The sequence below is a fragment of the Vombatus ursinus genome, unplaced genomic scaffold (genome assembly GCF_900497805.2).
Source record: "Vombatus ursinus unplaced genomic scaffold, bare-nosed wombat genome assembly UNPS02014861.1, whole genome shotgun sequence".
Lineage (NCBI taxonomy): Eukaryota > Metazoa > Chordata > Mammalia > Diprotodontia > Vombatidae > Vombatus > Vombatus ursinus.
Genome location: NW_020954639.1, coordinates 7,218,966 through 7,240,579, shown reverse-complemented (window position 1 = coordinate 7,240,579; position 21,614 = coordinate 7,218,966). Strand labels below are relative to the sequence as shown.

The following is a 21,614-nucleotide window of genomic DNA, read 5'->3' as shown; positions in this document are numbered from 1 at the left end:
AGTCTTTAACTATGTTAGAAATAAACATAAACTGTGTATTCATTCACTCAGCAGATAATTTATTGAAGTACTTTGTGTAAAGCACTGTCCACACACACACACACACACACACACACACACACACACACACACACACACAAATGGAGCATGTGGCAAATAGTCTCAGTTGGGCTGAGTAGCTGGATCAGAGAGATAGAAATTGTATTCATATTAAACTCTCTTCTGCTTTCTTATAAATAGTGCCATGAACCTTTCTAGATGATTCAGGGTCATTTTTACTGTAATCTTCTGTAATATAAAATGCCCTTAAGGATTGTTGCTATATTGATGCCATAAATACTTCTAGCCTGCTGTGGTTTTGTTAGTTTTATCTGTTTTTTATAGTTTTTCTGTCTCTTTCATTCTTGTAGGTCTTACTCTTTGCAACTGACATTGTATCTGCCTGTAGAGCAAATAGCCTTTCCTAGTTTTGAATTGGCTGTGGGCTTGGAAACAAGATAATCAAGGTTTTTTGAATAATGATTGATGTAAGAGTAAATAGGCTCTGAGCCCAAGCCCGGTGGGTGCCTGTAGTGCATGAACTTCCTTATATCTGATTCTAGTGGTTAGAAGGCCTTTTTTTTCTCTTAGTTTTCATCTGAGTTTTGGATAGGTAAATTTGCCATATTTAAGTTCCAGATAGGTAAAGTGTATATAGTATATAAAACGTATATAGAATAGTTTAGTCATGTAGTGATCAGAAGGGGCTTCTTCAAAAGAGAGGAGTTTTGAGCTGGGTCTTAAAGAACAGCGCTGCTTGTTTGAAGAAAGCAGAACACTTGAGGTAGAAGAATTAGTATGATTAAAGGCAAAAAGGTAAGAATTATAAATCCATATTGGATGGTGAGAGGCAAATAGATTGGTTTGGCCTAGAAGTAAAGGGGCCAGAATGAGGAATAACAAAGTGTGAGCCTGGAAAATGAATGTGATTAGGTGTTTTCTGTATAAGGAGCAGTAAACTAAGAATGTTTAATTTAGAGTAGTAAATAATGGTAGGAGGTTATTGAAAGTTATTATGAAAGTGATATGATCACTTTTCTTTTGAGAAATAATTGTTTCAGCAGCTATGTTTAGGATGTACTAGAAAATGGAATATGGGCAGATTAATAAATAGGAAGCAGATGTGATGAGGTTAGAAAACTTGGAAGTCAGGTGTTGACAGATATGGAAAAGAAATGGCTAGTCTGAGAAGCATTGTTGGAGGATGACTATTTAAGATAATTTTTATTTCAATCAAAGTTGTGAATGATCCACTTAAATTTTATATCTCTTTTTAGACTATTTTGGTGAAAAATATATTATTGTGGTAGTAATAAATGGGAAAGGGGGTAAAAGATCAGGAAGATAAATTTAAAATGGTCATTTTAAAAATGAATTGTTACATATTTCATTTAGTGAGCATACCATTTAAAAGATTTCATATTTTCACTTTTTAGTTTTAAAGTAGAATTATCACAGGATTACTTAGTCTTCTAGATAAAAATTCAGGGTGATAACTTATTTATTTAAATTAAATTTGAAAGGAAACTGAAAATATTTTTAAAATATCCCTATAAAAATAGATCAGTTTCTTAGAAATGACTAAACCTCTCTTACATGGCTTCAGCTTCACATGGATAAAATTACACAGTAGATTTATTTATCATTAACTGCATGACTAAAAGTTAAATTACTCTTGTTATAATACTATGTTATAGACATATGCAGTTTGAATAAATGATGAAAAGATTATTTTCATAGAATAGCGATAGCTTTAATTTCTTCATCTGTAAAGTGAGGAGAGTTGGGCTATATATCATTATGTCCCTTCAAGTTCCAAATATATGATGTTATCTTTCCATGCCAGTATCAGCTTTATGATTACAAAGGACTTTCCCATCTACCTTTTGAAAACTTTTGATGGAAGTTTTATTATAGATAATTAAGGAATAAGCCAAAAATTTAAATCATTCAGCTATAGGTGATCATAAGAGAACAATGTTTTTTTAAATCTGCATTCTTTGGGCAATGTCAATAGAATAACTTGCCTGGAATTTAGAGATTGAGAATTTGTGCTGTATGTTACATTCTGTAGGACGAAGCATTCACTTTGAAAGTAAAAAAAATTCTAAAAATGAAATTATGTCAGAGTCAAACATAAATAGTGATTCTTGAGATAGATGCCTAATAGTTTTCATTTTTTTGTTTTCTTTTTAGACAAATGACCATGGAAACGGTTGAATCTCAGCAGGATGGAAGTATAATAGATTCTGTAACAGACAGTGATTCTACTCATGTGCAGACTCAGACTGGTCAAAATTCTATTCCAACCCTAGCTCAGGTAAATTAAAATAGAAGTAATAGACAGAAACTAATAATAAAGTTGAAAATATATAGAAATAAGAGCTGTGGCTCTATACTTGTGGAGGTGGTCTTTAATGTCTTATGTTCTTGGATGGTAATTATTCTTGGATAGTAATTATTTATAATGCATATGTTGAAGGGAATATTGATATTTTAATGAACATATAATAACAAAAAATAAAACCCCAAAAGAAGAAAAAAAGCAAGAAAAAACATATAAACCTCATGAAACATTCAAAAAGAATGGTTGGTATAGGGTTGTCATGATAACCATTATGTAACAGTAAAATTGAGTTATTTGGACAGAATGCTTGACTTTCTTTTTTAACTGCTATTAGTTACTTTTATTTTCTTTGACTATTGGTATTTGAACATAAATATAAATTTCAACATAAAATATGTGGGTGTGGTTATTTAGTACTTTAAAAATCCTGAAGGAGTATTTTTTGGAAGTTGAGGTGGGTTTTTAGGGAAGGTGGGTTGAGGACTGTGAGGAGTGGACTGTTGTACTACAGGTGCTAAGCCTCGCCGGTAGGAATCAGTCAAGTATTTATTGAGCACCTGCTCTGAGCTAGAGACTGTTGGCTGTACACTGAGAATAGTTACAAAGACAAAAAGGAAACGTATCTGTCCTCATGGAATTTGTGATCCACCAGGGGGAGTGAACAAGTTCACAATAGAGTGTCCAAAAAGTCTTGGTATAATTTAAAACTATTAAACTTTATTTTTTTTATTCACAACACAAGTACTCCAAAACAAGATTTTCATATATGAAGTAGAACACAAATAGAAGAGTGTGTGTGTGTAATTAAATGTTACTTTCAAAAGTGGCTAGTCTTCTCTTTCCTTACTTTCAAAATTGTCTGTGTCTACTTCTGTTTTCTGCACACTTTAAAAAATATGGTAATGCCCAATTTGCTTCTTTTTTTTTTTAATGGCATGAGTAATACTTCCCCAATTTCAAAGCCCTTCCCAGTTAAAAACAGGAGGAAAAAAAACCTCAAATCTTTGTAACAAAGAAACAGTGAAGTTATGAGCATAGTCAAACAAAATGGCAACTGTGTCCAAAAAAGGTCACTTTAAGTCCCTCACTTGTTAGTCATTCTAGGTACTCTGGAGATAGGGATGGTAGTTGCTTCGATGAAAATTCTTAAGTGTTATTCAGTTTTATTGGCCTTGTATAGATTGTTCTCCTGGTGTGCTTACTTCACTCAGTATCAGTTTGTACCTCCCAGGATTCTTTGAAGTCACTTAAGGCACATATTTCTTAAGGCACAATAATATTCCCTTACATTTATACACCACAATTTAGCCATCTCCCCCATTTCCAGTTGTCTTATTTCTCCCCCCTCCCATTTTTTCCTTTTAAGTACCATCCCGTACTTGAGGATTAGGACATTTGTTTTGCTTGTGACTATTCATTCCCAGTATTCTTCTTTATACTACCCCCCCACTTTTGCAGATTTTCCTGTTGTTTAATTTATTTCTGTTCCAAATTCTATGTAGGTGATTCAAACTTACATTGTCTAATTCAGATGGGGAGAGGGTCATTTGATGCCCATCACCCCAACTCTTCTTCCGTGTTTGTTATGAGGAAAAGTAATTTCCACTGCTCCTTCTTCCTTTCCATATTAGTGTATTCCTTTTATTCTTCCTTCCCTTTTCCCTTTTAAAAGCATCAGAACAAAACTAATCTCCACCTCACCCCCACTCTTATTGTTTTTTTCTTATTTAAAACCCTGTCTATCTTTTGAAGATATTACATTTTTAAAGGGATACTTAACTTATTTTCTCCCTGTTAGAATATTAATCCTTCATCATTGTACAGCCCTTTCCAATTGCTCAAATAAGTTTACCTTTCTAGTTTTTACTTGACCCTTGTGTTTGTATTTCGAGGTCCAACTCAGCTCTGGTCTTTTCATCAGGAAATCTTGAAAGTTCTCTATTCCATTAAAGGTCTATTTTTGTCCCTATAAGACTATACTCAGCTTTTTGCAGGCAAGTTGGTAGTAAAACTATATTTTTTGCCTTTTAGAACGTTGTATTCTGAGATCTCTTATCTATAGTAAAAGCTTTCAGGTCTTATGTGATCCTGACAATGATTGATCTAATAAGATTCAGCCCGATGTTCTAGCCTGTCAAGATTTTTTTGATCTTTTATTGCATCCTGTGTTCACTATCCCTCCAAACTTTGTCTTATTTTTAGATTTTATGAATAATACTATCTATGCCATTGTCTAAGTCATTGATAAAAATGTTAGGTAGCAAAGGGCTCAGATCCCTGGGATATTTCACTGGAGACTTCCTGCCCTGTTGCTTTTGAAGTGTTAACAATTACTCTTTGAATCTGTCCATACAACCAATTCTGAATCCATCAGTTTATTGTTTAATCAGTATATATATGTCTTCTTCTCAGACAATAGTATTATATGTTTTATAAAAAATCTAGGTAAACTATATTCACTGCACTCCTCTCATCTACTAATTTAGTAGTATTTTCATAGCCGGAAATGAGTTTAGTCTGGTATGACCTGTTCTTGATGAATCCCTGCTGGCTCTTTGGATTTAAGCATTCCTTTCTAAATGTTCATCAACCATCTCTTTGATAATCCATACTAAGATATTCTCAGGAGTCAGTCAAGCTCATTGGCCTATAGTTTGCAGACTGTGTTCTTTTCTCTTTTTTGAGAATTGACTGGTATTTAATAAATGTTGATTGTTGGATTGATTGAGTTAAACAAGATTTATTGTGGCCAGATCTGGAAATCAAAGATAGTGTGGTTTAAAAAAGTTATTGCTGTAAGGTAATTTTCTTTTATGAGAAAGACTTAGAAAATGCCCAGAAAAAATATTCAAAACTTTTAACTGAATCATTTATTTCATACCTAAATTATTCAAAATATAAATTAGCCATTTAATATCTAAATTATTAATTTAAAATCCAGGAAGTCTCAGAGGTTTGGCTATAAATAGGTTTTTAAAAATTATCAGTCAGCAAGCTCTTATTAAGCACATGCTCTGTTCCAGGCACTGTGCTAAATATACAAAGAAAAGAAGCTAGCATTCGCTATTATTAAGGAGTTTATAGTCTCTTAAAATTACATGTAGGTGTTGAGTGAGAACTTGGTGCTTTAAAAAATATGCACATCCTTATTTACATATTTCTCAATAAACCAACAAACTCCTTTTTTCTCTACCTAAATACTTTGTTATGTTAGTTCGTCTGAAATAGATTTTAATAATAAGTTTCACCAAGTCAAATTTAAAATTCATTTCTTTTTTAGTAGGTATATCAAAATTACTTAAAACAGTAAATGTAAATGGTCTTAATTCTCTTATGGTATGCTTCTGTATATAAACCCCATTTATATATTGTTCATAGTGAACCTATTTAATGTAAAAAGATAACGTTTGATTTAAAAACAGGTTGGTGTAAAATTTTCCAATAATGTGTTCAAAAAAAAGTAGAAATAGCAATAATAATTGAGAAAGTAGAAATTTAAGTAGAAATCACTCAAAGACATATGAGGAAAAGTAAAGGTAACATGAATAACATGTTAATGATTCTCAGTTTATGTAATTAAACCTTCTGAGTGTAATAGTGATAGTGCTGTATATATAAATTGCTTTCACATACATTCTGTTTTGATTATTTCAGCCAAGAAGGTAGGTATGCCAGGTAGTGTTATCCATATCTTTTTGATGAGGAAACTGATTTGCCCCAAGCATCACAGTTAATAAGTGACCAAGTTGTGATATGAATCCAGGTTTCCTGATTCCAAGTCTCATGCTCTCTAAAATGTTATTTTGATTTATAGAAGTGGATCTGTTAAGAGATTGCTTTTTCAATAAGAGAATGGCATATTAGCAATATTGAATAGAAAAGTCAAGGTGAAATCTTTTTAGGTTTGAGGAAACTTGAACATATTTGTTAGGTACGATCTTGTGTAGATTGAGAGATTGTATATGCGTGAGAAAGAAAAGATGATTGCTGGAGGAAGTTCCTAGATGAGGCAAGAAAGAAGGTAAAGGTAGAGGGATTAATTAGGGATATGTGTTTCTCAGAGACCCAAGAGAGGAGAAAGGCAAAATGAGTGATTTATGAGTGTACAGGTGAAATTTGAGGACTGAAAGTTGGAAGTTTGGGGCTTGTCAGATGGCTTCAGTCTTCTCAGTGAATTAGGAAGCTTACTATAAATCAAAGGGGACTTAAAAGAGGAAAAGGTTTGAAATAGGTGCTGTGGAAAATGAAATAGAGAGTCAAACAAAAAAGGATTGCTAAATAGCAATAGAATGAAAATCTGACTAAGTTGAATGGAAATAGCAGAACATACCTATTTCTGTGTTTTAGGCCTCTGTAAGTTTCTGTTTTACCATGATTTTTTTAAATGAAATTTTTCCAGATAAGGAAAACGTAGATAAATACTCAGAAGAACTAATATATTATTTTGAACAAATCTTTAAAATTTGACCTAGGTATTTACGGTCCATGGGACCATGGCACACAGTGTTGTGTAATGTAATAGTAGTCATGAGTAGGATATGATAGCAAGATTCCCTGTAGGGGAGGATTAATTTAGTGCTTTATTTACCTTTCCTTCCCCCCCTCCCGAGTTTTGGGGAAAATAAAAAATATATCTATAGAACTACAAAAAATTGGAGCCAATAAATTGGTGCCTTTTGTAAACTTATTTAGGATTTTACCTTTCCCTTGTGATAGGTTCAATAAAAATAAAGCAATATTACTCTTACTACGCTCAAATTTATCCCAAATGACTGAAGAATATGATGTTCTGCTTAACTGAGTGTTATGATATACATAATACATGGATTGTTACTTTACAGACAATTGAATGAGTCATGTACACATAATATTTATAACTATATATTTTTTTAATGACTCCAGATTTAGCATTGCCTCAAATTCATCATTATGAATATTCATTATCCTACAGTACTGCGGATCTAGAATGGGTGTAGGAAATGAGGCTAAATTTATCTTGACTCTGTTGACCTTTACTGAAAGTGATCCTAAAAAAGAATCCCTTATTTCAGATGTTTCTTTGTCATTTTCATTTCTAAAAGTGTATATAAAATTGTAGATTACTTTAACTTTACAATTTAGAGAAGCATGTTACCACAACTGCCTAGTTAATATATTTTTATTTATTCAATAAAGAACAAATGGGGGCAGTTAGGTGGCGCAGTGGATAGAGCACCAGCCCTGGAGTCAGGAGGACCTGAGTTCAAATCCGGCCTCAGACACATAACACTTACTAGCTGTGTGACCCTGAGCAAGTCACTTAACCCCATTGCCTAGCCCCCCAAAAAAAGAAGAACAAATGGCCTAAGCAAAAGATTGTCAGGTGTTTAGTTGAGTTAGAGTTTGAATAGTTTTTGAAATGATGATTGATTGTTTGCATTTCTAGTTTGAAAAGCTGTCTCTTGATACACTTGGACAAAATTTATGCTTTGGTCAATTGGTTTTATTAATAGAAAAATTTGAAGTCTCGAAGAGTTTAGGATGCTAGAGTTTAGATGAGTGTGTCAGATACATTTCTTGAGATTCTTTCCTCTCTCCCCCCCTTATTTGTTTCTTTTTGTCAGATTTGTCAGTTTTCTTCTCCATATAATGTTTGAATGTATGAGGGAGAGACATTAAAACGCGTATATTTAAAAAGATTATGCACTGGATCTAGACTATCTCTTTGTTTTGGGAAATAATAGTCATAAAGCACGGGGTATACAATTTAAGATGTTGTTATAGTAAAGTACTTTTCTCAGAATTTTTTGTTACTTTGTTTTTTGTAATCTAGTATTAAAAAGAGCTTTTAGGTGTGCTTACATAAAGTTAATAAGAGCTCTACTGTTCCAACCTGCATCTCAAAGTGGCTTTTTTACATAGAACCCAAAGTTTGAAACTAGAACCCTATCACATTTTGCCAGAAAATTAATATGAAGATACTCCTTCTGTTTGTGGATTCTAACACCCTCATGCCTTTATGATCCTTCAAAGTGGATCCACCCAACATATCAGAAGAAGCCTTCCACCATTTGTTTTAATAGCTGGTTTGTACCAGTAAGTCACTCAAACTGCCTGTTTTCCTTTGCTCTCGTTATATGACTGCTCTGTCTTCTTTTCCAGTCTTTCATATTCTTGATTTCTTTTAAGCCATTTCTCACATATGAGTTATTATTTATAATATCCGATACCCTACTTAGGCTCACCATGTATCATTCTCTTGACCTTTGTCTCACCTGAAATTAAGCTCTTTCATAGTGGCATATTACCATGGGAATACTGATATTAGAGGTGAGTTCTTTATGTCACCAGTCATTGATGAGCATCGAAAGCATTGGTTAACTTTCCAAATTTGATAAACTGATCTCCTTTGCCTATTCAGTTCTGGGTTCATCGACTGTCCTTATTGCCCATCTAAGATGTGTATTTTTAATGGACAAACTCAGTGGACTATCATATCTGGCTATATCCCACAATTTGGGCAGTATGAATTTTTCATCTACTTGTTTTCCTATTGTGGATGGACTAAGATTTTGAATTACTATGACTTAGGAAATTTTCAAATGTTCTAGGAGTTGATGTCATTAGTATGATGTCATCTGTGCACAAAAGAACATTTGGAGAAACTGACTACCTCCATTTCTTTTGCTTGGATTTTGCTCAGTATCCTCCATGACTCTAGCATCATCTTAGATGAACATCTTGCTTTTTTATACCTTTCTTAATGCCCATAATAAGCAGACCATTGAATGAAGGGCTTATAATCTTTCCTCAACCTACCTTTCAGTCTTATTATACATTACTTCCATTTACGTTGTGGTCCAACCAAATTGACCTTATTACTGTTCCTTATACACAGAACTCCTGCTCCCACCTTTGTGCTGGCCATCCTTCATGCCTGGAAAATATTTCTTCCTCACCTTAGCCTCTTAGGAATCCCTTATTTCCTTTTGAACTCTGCTCAGGTAGCACTTTCTATATGAAACCTTTTCTAATTGCAACTGCCTCCCCACAAGTTGTTAGTGCCTTTTCTCATCCAGCTACCTTGCATACACCTAATATATATATATATATATATACGATCCTTGAAGGCAGAGATTGCTTTTTTGTCTTTGCATCCTCATCATCAAGCATAGGTCTGACATGTAGTAGGTGCTTCATAGAAATGCTTGTTGATGGGTTGCATATTATAGCATCTTCAGAATCTTAGAGCTGGAAGGGACTTCAAAGGCCATCTAATCTAAGCTGTATCCCATGCATGGTGTCTCCTGATCATCCAGCATCATTTCAGACTTCTGATGAGGGGGAATACCCCATCATCTCTCTGAGGAGATCATCTTACTTTTTAGGTAGATGTAATATCACCTCACAGTAATCAGTGGTACTCAGTGCTATGTGCCAGGCCACCATCTGTCTTTTTACAACTTCTAATTTCTCCTTGTACTTCCCTTTTATATATGAGCAAAACAAGTCTAAGCCTTTTCCCACATGATATCCCTTGAAATACTCAGATCCAGTTAAATTCAGCAAGTGCCTATTAAGTGCTAAGACAGTTATCATGTCTGTTTCCCCCACCATCAGCAAGATTTTATTTTCTCTATACCTCGCAGTCAACTGTGTGACTGTAAAGATCTGATTTGCTGTAAAAGACCATCTGTTAAAGCCTGCTTGTTTAATTACTACCTTGGTTTTCTTCAAGGAGACCCTCAGTTTGCATAGATTTTTCTCATCTTTATAAGAAGGGAAGCATTATGTGGCAGTAGTGGCAGACTTCTTCTCTAGTGGCTTTTTCTGATAAAACTATTCTCTCTGTTCTTTTGTACTATTTTGGAATCTTTCCCTTTTTGAAGTATTTTGAAAAAAATCAATCTTTAAAAGTCTTTAAAATTGTTATATTTAACACTAATTTCTTATTAACGTATTTAGATCAAGTCCAACCACTCTTGCAAGTGCACTGACACCTTTTCATACAATACTCCAGGTACAGTCCTTGGTATTGTCCTTTTGTTGGTTTTACCTGCAGATGTTCTTAGGATGATCTGGTGTAATTCATGAGACCATAGAATTTAGAGGTCATTTAATTCGACCCCCTCATTTTAGAGATGAAGAAACAAACCCAGCAAGGTGAAGGAACCTGCCCAAGGTCACAGCCGGTGAGTAGCAGTCCTGGGATTTCAGCCCCGTCCTCTGACTTAAAATCCAGTCCTCTTTTTGCTGCATTATACTTGATGGTGACCTATGCCAAGGAGAGATTATCTCTGTTAAGTTCCTCAAAGCAAATGTTATAGATAGTAGTTACATCATATCAAACCACAATGCTCAGTTAAATGATTTAGTACTTGGTTATAATTCAGGATTTCAGTAGCTCTTGAACTTTATTTTGCTTTAGGGTTAGAGATGCCACTTTACTGCCACTTAGTTGCTCTAGAACTGACCTTATGATTTCTGTTGTTGGTGAAAGACCAAGGTACTTTCCTGTGGGATTCTTGTGAGGGAAAAGGCATATGGAACTTAGATTGATTTAACAGGTGCCTTTTCTCTGGTGTACTTTGGAAAGCATTCCAAAAGCTACCTCAAAGGTAGCAGGCAAGAGGTAAAAATATTCCTAGAAATAGTGGCATCCATTCTGATAGGGGACAAAAGAGAATGGGACAGAAGAAGATCGGGGTAGATTAACAGGGTGTAGAGATATGGGTGATAGGGTTCTTTGAGAGATGCTTATGTGATAAAAGAAAGCTATAAACTACAGTGGAGTTGTTTGCTCCTAATTAGAACAGAAGTTGAATCAGGTGACCTTGGTGAAGTGACCTGTGGCTCTCTAGTCTATAGAGTGGGCATTCAGAGAGTAGAAAGAAAAAGGGTTAATTTATACTTGTTTCATAAGAAGAATTCAACTGAAGAAATGTCATATACTGGTTAAAAATTCTTTTTTATGTGCTCTTGAGTTATGTGTGTTACTTAGGATTTCCAGTCAACATTTTGCCATACTTTGAAGGTTCTCTTAGTCCTACAAACTCTAACACATTATTTGGAATTTAGTGTTAATGACCTAAATTGAAATACTAGTATTATTATTGCTGTTATTACTATTATTCTTTTAGAGTTTTTACCCTTTTAAAATGTAGATTTTTAGAATGCCACATTCATAGTTTGTAATAACATTGCTTTATGAACCTCTGTTATTGATAAAAGTCAAATTGTTTCATAGAATTGTGCTTTAATAAGTTAGAGCAGGGGTATCAAACTTAAATAGAAATGAGAGGTCACTAAACCATACATAGGATTCATTGTGGGCTACATATTGACTTAGAAAACCATACATTAACATTATCTGTGTTCTATTGTATTTTTAGTCATTTTGTTAAATATTTCCCAATTACATTTTAATCTGGTTCCTGCTCCTGGGCTACTGACTGAGTGTTTGATACCTCAGAGTTAGTGAATAGTAGACATCTGGGAGTAGTACTTTGGATTTTCATTAGATGTTTTAATATTTTGGAGGTTCTTTTATATATGAAGATAGTATAGAACTGAAGCAAAAATATAAGTATTTTTTAAAAGTTAAACTGCATTTTCTTTTGCCACATATCACTTATGTTTATAAGATGACTCTGAAAATTTTTGTGGAAAAATTCAGGCTTTTGAATTTCAGATTCCTTAGCTTATTGGAGGAAAAAAGGACGAAGTGGTAAAAAGTCTCTACAGCACCATCTTAGTATAATTAGATTTGGAGTCAGAGAACTTGAATTTAAATTCTGCTAATCTCACTATATTTTGGAACCATGGGCAAACCATCATTTTTTGCATTTGAAAAATGTTGGGGGTTGGACTTTGAGGTCCATTTCAGTTCTGATTTCTGTGATCCTCTAACCTTTAGAACTGCTTAAATTGCAAACCAGGGGAATAAGAAAGGTAATCTTTATCTCATAACAATTATGCAGGAGATTTTTTTTTTAAAAACCTCTCAAACCAGAAACCTTATTTACATACTTTAAATTGTAGGTTTTCAAACAGATTTTAAAACAAAATCTTGTATAGATTTTTACAGTCACTCATTGTTTGAGTCATAAAGATTTTAGGAAGACAGTTATTTTTTTAAAAATGGAAAGTTAGCAATGTATGGTAGAATGTTCACTGTTATATTAAGTCCTGGTTTTCCAAAAGTAAATTTAGATTATTTTGTGGGTCATCACTTCAATTTAATATTTTTCTGGAGTGAATACTTCATTATGTCTTAGTTTCTTCTTCAGAAGTTGGGTGAGTGGGAGAAATGAGATGAGATTAAACTCAAAATCTTTTTGTTGTTGTTGTTGTTGTTGTTGTTGAATTAGTTGGTCTGCCATTTCTTCCAGTAACAGAAAAAGGGCTAAGCTTTTAAGTACTAATACATATTCCTATGAAGTGGTGTAATGAAGTAAAGAATAATGGACTAGAGTTGGGAGGTCTTTTTTTTTTTAAGCATTCTAGTTTTTTCTAAGAATACTAGAATAGTCATTCTGATATTAGTTGTCAGGAATTTCATTGAAGGATTTGGATGGAAACCGATATGCTAATTATTAAAACTAGAAACTTTAAAACTGTGTTTTTCTGAAATAAACTTTTACTGATGTCTTTTGTTTTTTAATATTGTCATAGTTTTCTACAGTATCTTTCGTCTCAGAGAGTCATCCTCTATAACTAATAATATTTTTTAAGGCAAAAAAAGAAGAGGAAAAAATCAACACAATCAATAAATTGAATAAAGTCCAAAAACATGTGCAACATTCGTGTGTTTGTGTGGTTGTGGGGGTGTGTTGGTTCTTTCCATTTATTTTATTGTTGTCATTATGTATTTTGTTTTCTTAGCTCCGTGTGCTTCACTTTGAATCAATTCGGCAGTTCTTTCTATGCTTTTCTCTCTTGAGCACATTTATCATTTCTTTGAGCACAGTGGGAGAAGGGGAAGGGAATACACATTTCTATAGTGCCTTCTGTATGCTAGGCACTGTGCCAAGAGCTTTTTACAAATATGACCTCGTTTGATCCTCATAACAACCATACAGGGCAGGTGCTATTATTATCCGTATTTTTCAGTTAAGAAAATTAAGGCAAACAGATTGAGTGACTTGCTCAGGATCATAAAACTATTAAGTATCTGAGGTCAGTTTTGAACTTACCTTCCTGAATTCAGGCTTAGCTCTCTCTATCCACTCAACTACTAGCTACCACAGTAATATTTCACGACCACAATTTGTTTACCCATTTCCCAATTGATTTGCATCTACTTTGTTTCTATTTCTTTTCTATTACAAAAAGTGCTGGCTACTCTAAATATTTTGTTGTATGTGATGACTTTTTTTTTTTATCATTGGTTTCCTCGTGGTATAAGCCCAGTAATGGAATCTCTGGGTTCAAGAATATGGACATTTTAGTAATTTTATTTGCATAATGACAAATTGTTTTCCAAAATGGTTGTATCAATTCACAGCTCCACCAAGAGTATATCAGTGCTCTTCCTTCCCACAAGCCCCTTCAACATTGACTGTTGCTGTTCTTTGTCATCTTTGCCAGTTTGCAGAGTGTGAGGAGAAACCTCCATGGTGTTTTTATTTTCATTTCTCTTACTATTAGTGATGTGAAGCATTCTTTCTTGTGGTAGTTAACCATTCTTTTGAGAATTTTTTTCATATCCTTTGACCATTTTTCTATTGGGGAATGGCTATTGATCTTATATATTTGTTGTTTATATATCTTTGCTACCAAACTCTTATTGGAGAAATTTGATACAGAAATTTTTTTTTTTTCCATTCAACTGCTTCTCTTTTTATCCTCGGCACATTAATTTTGGGCAGCAGCTTTTTAGTTTGATGCAATTAAAATAATCTGTATTATCTTCTGTAATTGCCTTATGCTTTTTGTTTTATTAAGAAAATACCTCCAACCCATAACTGTGAGAAATATGTGATCTGCTTCTCTTCTAATTTTTTTTATAGTATGATCTTTAATATTAAGATCATATTTATTTAGAATGTATTGTGGAATGTGGTGTGAGATAGAACTAGGTTCTAACTTGTTTTAGGGGGAGGTGGAGAATGAGATATAGTAAAGAAGAAGTGATAACCAACATACATATTTTTGAAATATGTGTTTGAACTGGTGATTAGAGATTACATAGACTAAAGACTTAAGAAATAAGGTCTAGAAGGATTCTGGGAGTTCTTTTTCTAAGAAAGTTGATAGGATCATAGAATTTGAGTAAGAAGTGACTTCAGAGGTCATTTAGTACAACTCTCTAATTTTACAGATGATGAAACTGAGGCCTAGAATGGTTAAGGGACTTGTTCAGTGTTACACACCTATTAAGTGACAAAGCTGGTATTCAAACCCAGGTTTTCTGACTCCAAATTCTAAGGTTTTTTTTTGTGTCACACTGTGAAAGTTGACTGAAGTTTCCAGAAGAGTAGAGATTGAAAGTCAGTAGAGATGTTTTCTTCTGTATTTTATTGTCAGATAAAGTATGCATATAAATATTTAGGTCTATTAAATCCAATTGATAAAAATTTGGATAGCTTCTCTCTTTAAGGCCATTTGGTTATTTTAATACTGGGTAGAATCTATATTAGATAATAGGTGAAGAAATTAAGTGGGATCACAGCAGTTCAGTTCATCTGTTTGCTCTGTAGAAGCTCTTGTAACGGGTAAGAATTAGCGTAGTATGACTAAGGCTTTTCATTTATTAGCCATTTTTAACCAGGCTGCTCCCTACCCTTTGGCATGTACGATGCTGATTTATTATTAGAAACAATCTGTTTTGTTTCTTTTTCTCTCCTTTACTCCAGACTCTGATGAAGTGATCTTTCTTGCCAAAGCAAGATTCTGTTCATGTGTTCTCTTTATACATACATCTTTTTCTTTTTGACTTCAGTTTCTTTCTGATCTTCAATCTCCGTCAAGTGGTCCCTTTCCTGCTGCCTATAAACACTCCCAAGTCTCTCCCATCCTGAAAAATCCCTCATCAGACTTCACCATCCCCTTATAATTCTTTATTTCTCAGCTAAACTGCTTGAAAAAATCTTTCTGTACTTATTGCCTTCACTTCCTCTCTTCACTCACTTCTTTGGATGTAGGAGCTTTGACTTTGTTATCTTCTTCTAGTTGTATGTTTTGATCTTCTTTGTCACCAAAGAAAGATTCTATGGTCTGACATCTTTTGCAAAGTTTGCTCATGATCCCAGCCAATTTCTTGAGTTTTAAACTCTTTGTTACGGTAGGGGTCTGCTTCCAGTGTGGAGAATGTACTGTCCCAAGCTTCGAGGATTTTATGCAGCTGTTTTCAGAGATACTTCTAGGAACCTGTAGGTTTTCAGTTCTTCCAAGGTGGTATGATCAAGGACGAGGTGTTTACTCCTTTCCTGGCCTGTGCTCTGGTCTATGAGTGACTACAAACACTTTTCTCCCTTGGAACTGTAAGAAGGATTCCCTCTCCACCACCACTACAAGCTCCATCATGCCAGCACTCCTCGCCCCAGGACTTCCACCCAGAACAGTGATCCAGATCCAAGCACAGGCAAAGCAAGAGAATCCTGCCTCAGCACCAGCAAAGAGATCCTTGCAATCCCCCTCTGATCAGCCACTTGATTCCCTTTCGGTCTGTGGGCCAGAAGCTCCAGAAGCAGCCGGGGCTACATCGAGCTTCTCTCTCACCTCAGTCACAGACTTTTCCTACTGACCTTCTAAGTTGTTGCTGGCGTTGTGGGTTGAAAAGTCTGGAAACTGCCACAGGTGCCTATGATTCAGTCCTCTGAGGCCTGCTCCAGGTTCACTGAGGCCTGATCTTTGCCTGCACACCCATGCTGAACTGCGTTTCTCTCCCAGCCTGGTGCGATAGACCTTTCTAATCAACCATCCAGGTTGTCTTGGGCTGGAAATTTGTTTCACGCTGTCTTTTTGTGGGTTCTGCTGCTCTAGAATTCTTCACAGGTATTTGGAGGGGTTTGGGAGTCGCTGCTTTTACTCTGCCACCTTGGCTCTACCCCTCACTCCTTAACAATTTGTGGTCTGCCCTCTAGTCTCAACACTTAACTGAAACTAGTCTCTGAATTTATCAATGATGTCTTAATGGCCAAATCTAATGGCCTTCTCTCAATCCCAATTTTTCTTGACTTCTTTTCAGCATTTGATACTGTTGAGTGCCCTTTTCTTCTGAGTACTTCTCTACCCTATGGGTTTTCTTGAGACTGTTCTTGGTTTTTTCCTCCTAGTAGATGACTATTCTTTCTTTCTGTCTCCTTTGCTGAGTTGTTATCACCATCATATCACTTTGGAGTGTATCTCAAGACTTTGTTCTGGACCCATTTTCTTCTCTTTCTGTACTCTCTCACTTGGTAACCTCATCATCAACTCACATGGGTTTATCATCACTATTCTGATAATTCTCAGATCTATATCTTTAACCCTGACCTCTTTCTAATTTCTGTTGCATGTCATGAACTGCCTGCATTGGATGTTTCAAATTCTATGTCCTGTAGACGTTTCAGACTTAACATAATCGAGATACAATTTATTGTCTTTGCCCCCAAAACTATCGTCCCACTAACCTTTATTATTTCTGTCAGTCATTTCTCCTTAACCCTATATATTCAATAACTTAGCCGATCTTGCTGATTCTGTCCTTATAGTATCTCTTACCTCCATTACCTTCTCTCCATTCACACATGTACCACTTTAATCACCTTAGTTCAGACCCCTTATCACCTCCCTGTCTAGGTACTGCAAAGGCCTCCTAACTGGTCCTCCTATCTTGCTACTCCGTTCCATCCTCTACACTACTTTGAAAGTAATTTTTATTAAGCACAGCTCTGATCACATGACTTCCCTATTGAAAAAATATCCAGTGGCTTCCTATTGCCTTAAGGATGAAATATAAACTATTTGGCTTTTAAAGCCCTACAACAACTTGGCTGCAACTCATCCTTGCAGCTTCACTGGCCATTACTCCCACTTCCAGCCAAATTGGCCTTATTTGTATGTCACACTTAACACTCTATCTCCCAACTCTGTGCTTTTGTTTTGGCTGTCCTCCGTGTCCAAGAAGGAGCGCACTTCCAAAGCTCCATATCTTAAGATTTCCTCTCTTCCTTGAAGATGCAGCTCCTTATAGTAAACTACTTTGTATTTATTCATTTTATGTTTATGCTGTATATATTTTTACATATACTTGTCTTTCCCATTATAATGTAATTTCTAATTTACATTTGAGTAGAGGTATCATTTTTTTATATTTGTATCTCACTTGCCTAGCACAGTACATGACACATTTAAAATGGGTGTTTTCATGAGTACTTGTTAGTTTAAATCCTGAGTTTTCTTTAAGATTTGACTCAAACTTCATCTACCACACCACAACCTTCCTGAATTCTCCCAATGCTTCCATTCCTCACTGGTGATGTTCTGCCAAAATTATTTGACTCTATTACATATATATATTTTTATATTATTTCTGTACATGTATCTTTTTTCCACTGGATAGGTTATAAGGTCTTTGAGAGAAGGGACGGAGGGCAAACATATCTTTCTACCTCTATTTTCTAGTACAACACCTGGGACATAATAGGTACTTAATATTTCTTGGTGGGTTTTTATTTTATTATATCTGTCATGATAAATCCTGTAGAAAATAATAAGTGATATTTTTAGAGACAATTTTTTCCTCCATTCCCTTCTGTTCTTACACACACACACACACACACACACACACGTATACCCTATCCTCTCTCCCCTCTACCCCCATTCCCAAAATCAAGTTCAGGCTTCCAAGGTATTTCTTAAACTCTTGTAACCTTAAAGCAAATGATTCTTTCTGCTGCTGTTTTTTATGTATGTGTATTTTTTTTAATCTTGCGGGTTGAATTTTTTTTCAAAGTTGTAATTATACCATTTTACTTCTATAACATTAAGAAGAGTGATTTTCTGGAGCATTATTTTTGTTTATGCATCCAGTTTTAAATAGATGTTTTGAAAACCTTTTATGATTCCCTTCATAATGTTATTATCATATAAATATAAAGATTAGGTTAAAAAACCCACAAGTTAATCAGATATTTTAAAATTAACATTCTCGGTTATGTAGTTGCTGAATTAATTTGCATTTCCATATCCTCCCATCTTTGTGGATATGCTCTTGCTCAGTAGCAACTGTTTCTGAGGGTAGACAGGAAGACCTCTGTGAAACAACCTAGTCTGTTGTGTAATTTGTATTCCTGTTCTGGTAACAAAAAAACGTTTTTGTGGGAGCAGAGTGAAGATACTGGATAAAATGAGGATTACTTCAATGTTTCCTTCCTCTTGACCTTTTCTTTTCCCATAGAAGCACAAATGATATATTTCTCCCCCAAATTTTAATATGGTGAAAGTGAATGTTTTTGTATCTAATTTATTGCTTCCACTTGTAATAATTTTGCTCTGAGTCATCCTCAAAATTGAGGCAGATTTTGGATGCCTGTTTTTAGTACTGGAATTATGATAGCTTTTCTTAGTTAAAAGCTCCACCTGTTAATGGAATCTCATTATTTCTACTTGAAATTAAATTGGAGATTATAGACATTTGATTCCTTGGTCACAGGGTTATTATAACAGTTTAGTTCACAGTGACATTTTTTACTTTATTAGCTCCCTTAAAGTAGAGGGCTCTGTGACGTTTGAAGGTCCATTGTGACATCACAAATCCATCTTCAGGGAACCTAGCAACAGATTGGATATAGTCTGTTAGGTCTAAATCAAGTGCTGTGTTACAACATTGTGAGGTTTCTCCCAGTTACAAGTGTCATTAATAAGATTTTTAAAATTGCAAAGCCAAGTAAGGCTGTAAATCGCATCATCTAATTTATTTCTTCAGATTAACTGTCTATAGTGGGGTTTTCAGTGGATGTGGTGGCATCAGCATAATCTGTGTTTCAGGCATCACACACAGGAGGACTGCTCTTTAGGGGATCTAGAAAAAAAGGTAAACTACAAGCCCATTATGGGTTAAACAGATCACTTTATACAACTTTTGGGCAACATCTTTATTGTAAATAAAGACATACAAACTAACAAGGTTTTTATTCGTGAATATAATTTAAGTTACTAAAAATCCTGCATTTAATATTCATTTTGATGTGACTTTCTGGAGAGCGGTGAATATACATAAATGTATTGAACTGTTCAAAGCTAAGATTTTTTTTTTACTTATAAAAATCTTGGAATGCATATTTGGTATTTGAATATTTATGCATATTCTTTAGATTCAGACATAATAATCTCTTTTTATTAAGATATCACTTTCCTCAACTCCTAAGCATGAAATTCCAATTCAGTTTTTCATTAGTCAAAAGCTGCTTATTTTTAATTTTAATGACTTAGCTTTTAACATTATTCCAAGTTCCTAGAAGAGGACCATTTGAAAGGAGTGTCATATTTTTCTTTCTACATTTTAATGGGATCTTCAGAGAAGACTATATCAGAGAAGCTCTTTCTTAGAGCAGAATCTCTGGTATTAATGTAGGAACAATCTTTTGAATTTCTTCGCAGTAATACACTATTAAAATAGCATTTTGCTATCATTATTCTTTTTAGGAAAAGCTCCCTTTAACAATAGATTTCCCAGGGAGCTTCTTTAAGTTAAAAATCTGCTTCCTACCCTGATCTTTCCTGTGAATTTTAATTCTGTAACAGCTCCTCTATTGGACTTTTCACCACTATTATTTAACTCATTTTTCAAAATTGAATCAATAATTCCTTCTTAGTCCCCCCTCTTAGTCCTTTTTATTATTGCCCAGTTTTTTCAATGGAATCATTATTCATTATTGCTATCACCATTGTAATTTATTCTCCCTCATACCCTAAATTATTGCAGTAATCTCCTATTTGGCCTCCTTACCCCCAGTCTTGTCAACTTCCAGTTCGTTGTACATGCTAATAGCAGATTATTGTTGTTGTTCAGTTGTGTTCAACTCTTCGTGACCCCGTGGGCTATGGTCACTCCATACTCTTTGTGTTTTCTTGGCAAAGATACTGGAGTGCTTTGCCATTTCCTTCTCCAGTGGATTAAGGCAAACAGAAGTTAAGTGACTTGCCTAGGGTCACACAACTAGTGGGTGTCTGAGGCTGGATATGAACATAGATCTTAACTTTAGGCCTACTGCTCTATCCACTGAGCTACCTAGCTGCCTCTGATAAATCAGTCTTCTTAAATATTTGTTGTTTTTTTTTTTAAATCACATCATTCTTTTCCTCAGGAGCTCTCCGTGCTACCCCAGTGCTTATAAGATAAAGGGACAGAACAAATACTATATTTAGCTTGACACTGAGTATATATCATAGTCTGGCTCAGATTCTACTATGTCCCATTACATTCTCTAAAACGAATGTTTACATTGGGCTAGCGTCCTCACTGTCCTGTGATCATCCTATGTGGATTCCCCCTTTAGTGCCCTAATTCATTCTTCTCTCTATAGACCTTTTCCCCTCTACCAACCTTAATCTTACTCATCCTTTAGGGTCCAAATCAAGGCCAAATTATGAAGCCTTCTTTGACCATTCTAGCCCTCTACTTTGAACTCCTTAACCGTTTGGAACACAAAATTTTGCTCTTAATATAATGTATTCATTCAGGCACCCCAACTGAACTGTAATCTCCTGTCTCATCCTTTTTTCTGTATTACAGTATAGTACAGTGCTGAGTATATTCTAGGGGCTGGATAAATATTTGTGGGATTGGTAGGGAATTTGCTTTTTGCAAGTAACCTATTATGAATACCTTAGTGTTTTTTTTGTTTTTTGTTTTTTTTTGCCTGACTTGTGATTTCATCTGTGTAGGGGGAGCTTTGGTAAGAGACTTCCTTTTCTAAAATATGTACTTTCTCTGCAGTTTTATAGTCTTAGGACACTGAAAGGGTCATGCAGTAGTGTTCATCAAAAGCTGAACTTGATCTCAGTCTTTTTGATTCTGAGGCTTAACATCTATCCATTAGAAGACTTTTTACCTTGAGCATATGAAGTATAAAGAGATTTTCATTAATTTTTTCATTTTTATCAAGTTGGATATGCTTGTGTCCTGGTTGATCTATTTACTGTCAGTATGATTTATGATGGTGTATCATTTATGATATGCAGAACATTTTCACATATGTCCTTTTATTTCGTTGTCATAACAGCCCAGTGAGGTAGAAAGATGAGTCCATTTTACTGTCCT

At 34.7% G+C, this 21,614-nt stretch overlaps 1 protein-coding gene across 14 annotated transcripts in view; it reads left to right on the top strand.

The window, feature by feature from the left end:
* Positions 1 to 21,614, top strand: part of CREM (cAMP responsive element modulator) — a 73,370-nt gene that overhangs the window by 11,203 nt on the left and 40,553 nt on the right. For 13 of the 14 annotated variants that reach the window (XM_027841586.1, XM_027841581.1, XM_027841583.1 and 10 more), the window contains one exon: positions 2,236 to 2,359. In XM_027841586.1, the coding sequence (XP_027697387.1) occupies positions 2,236 to 2,359 (124 nt within the window). Of the gene's footprint in view, positions 1 to 2,235; positions 2,360 to 21,614 lie in introns of those variants that run through there. The other variant, XM_027841592.1, reaches the window with a different exon arrangement.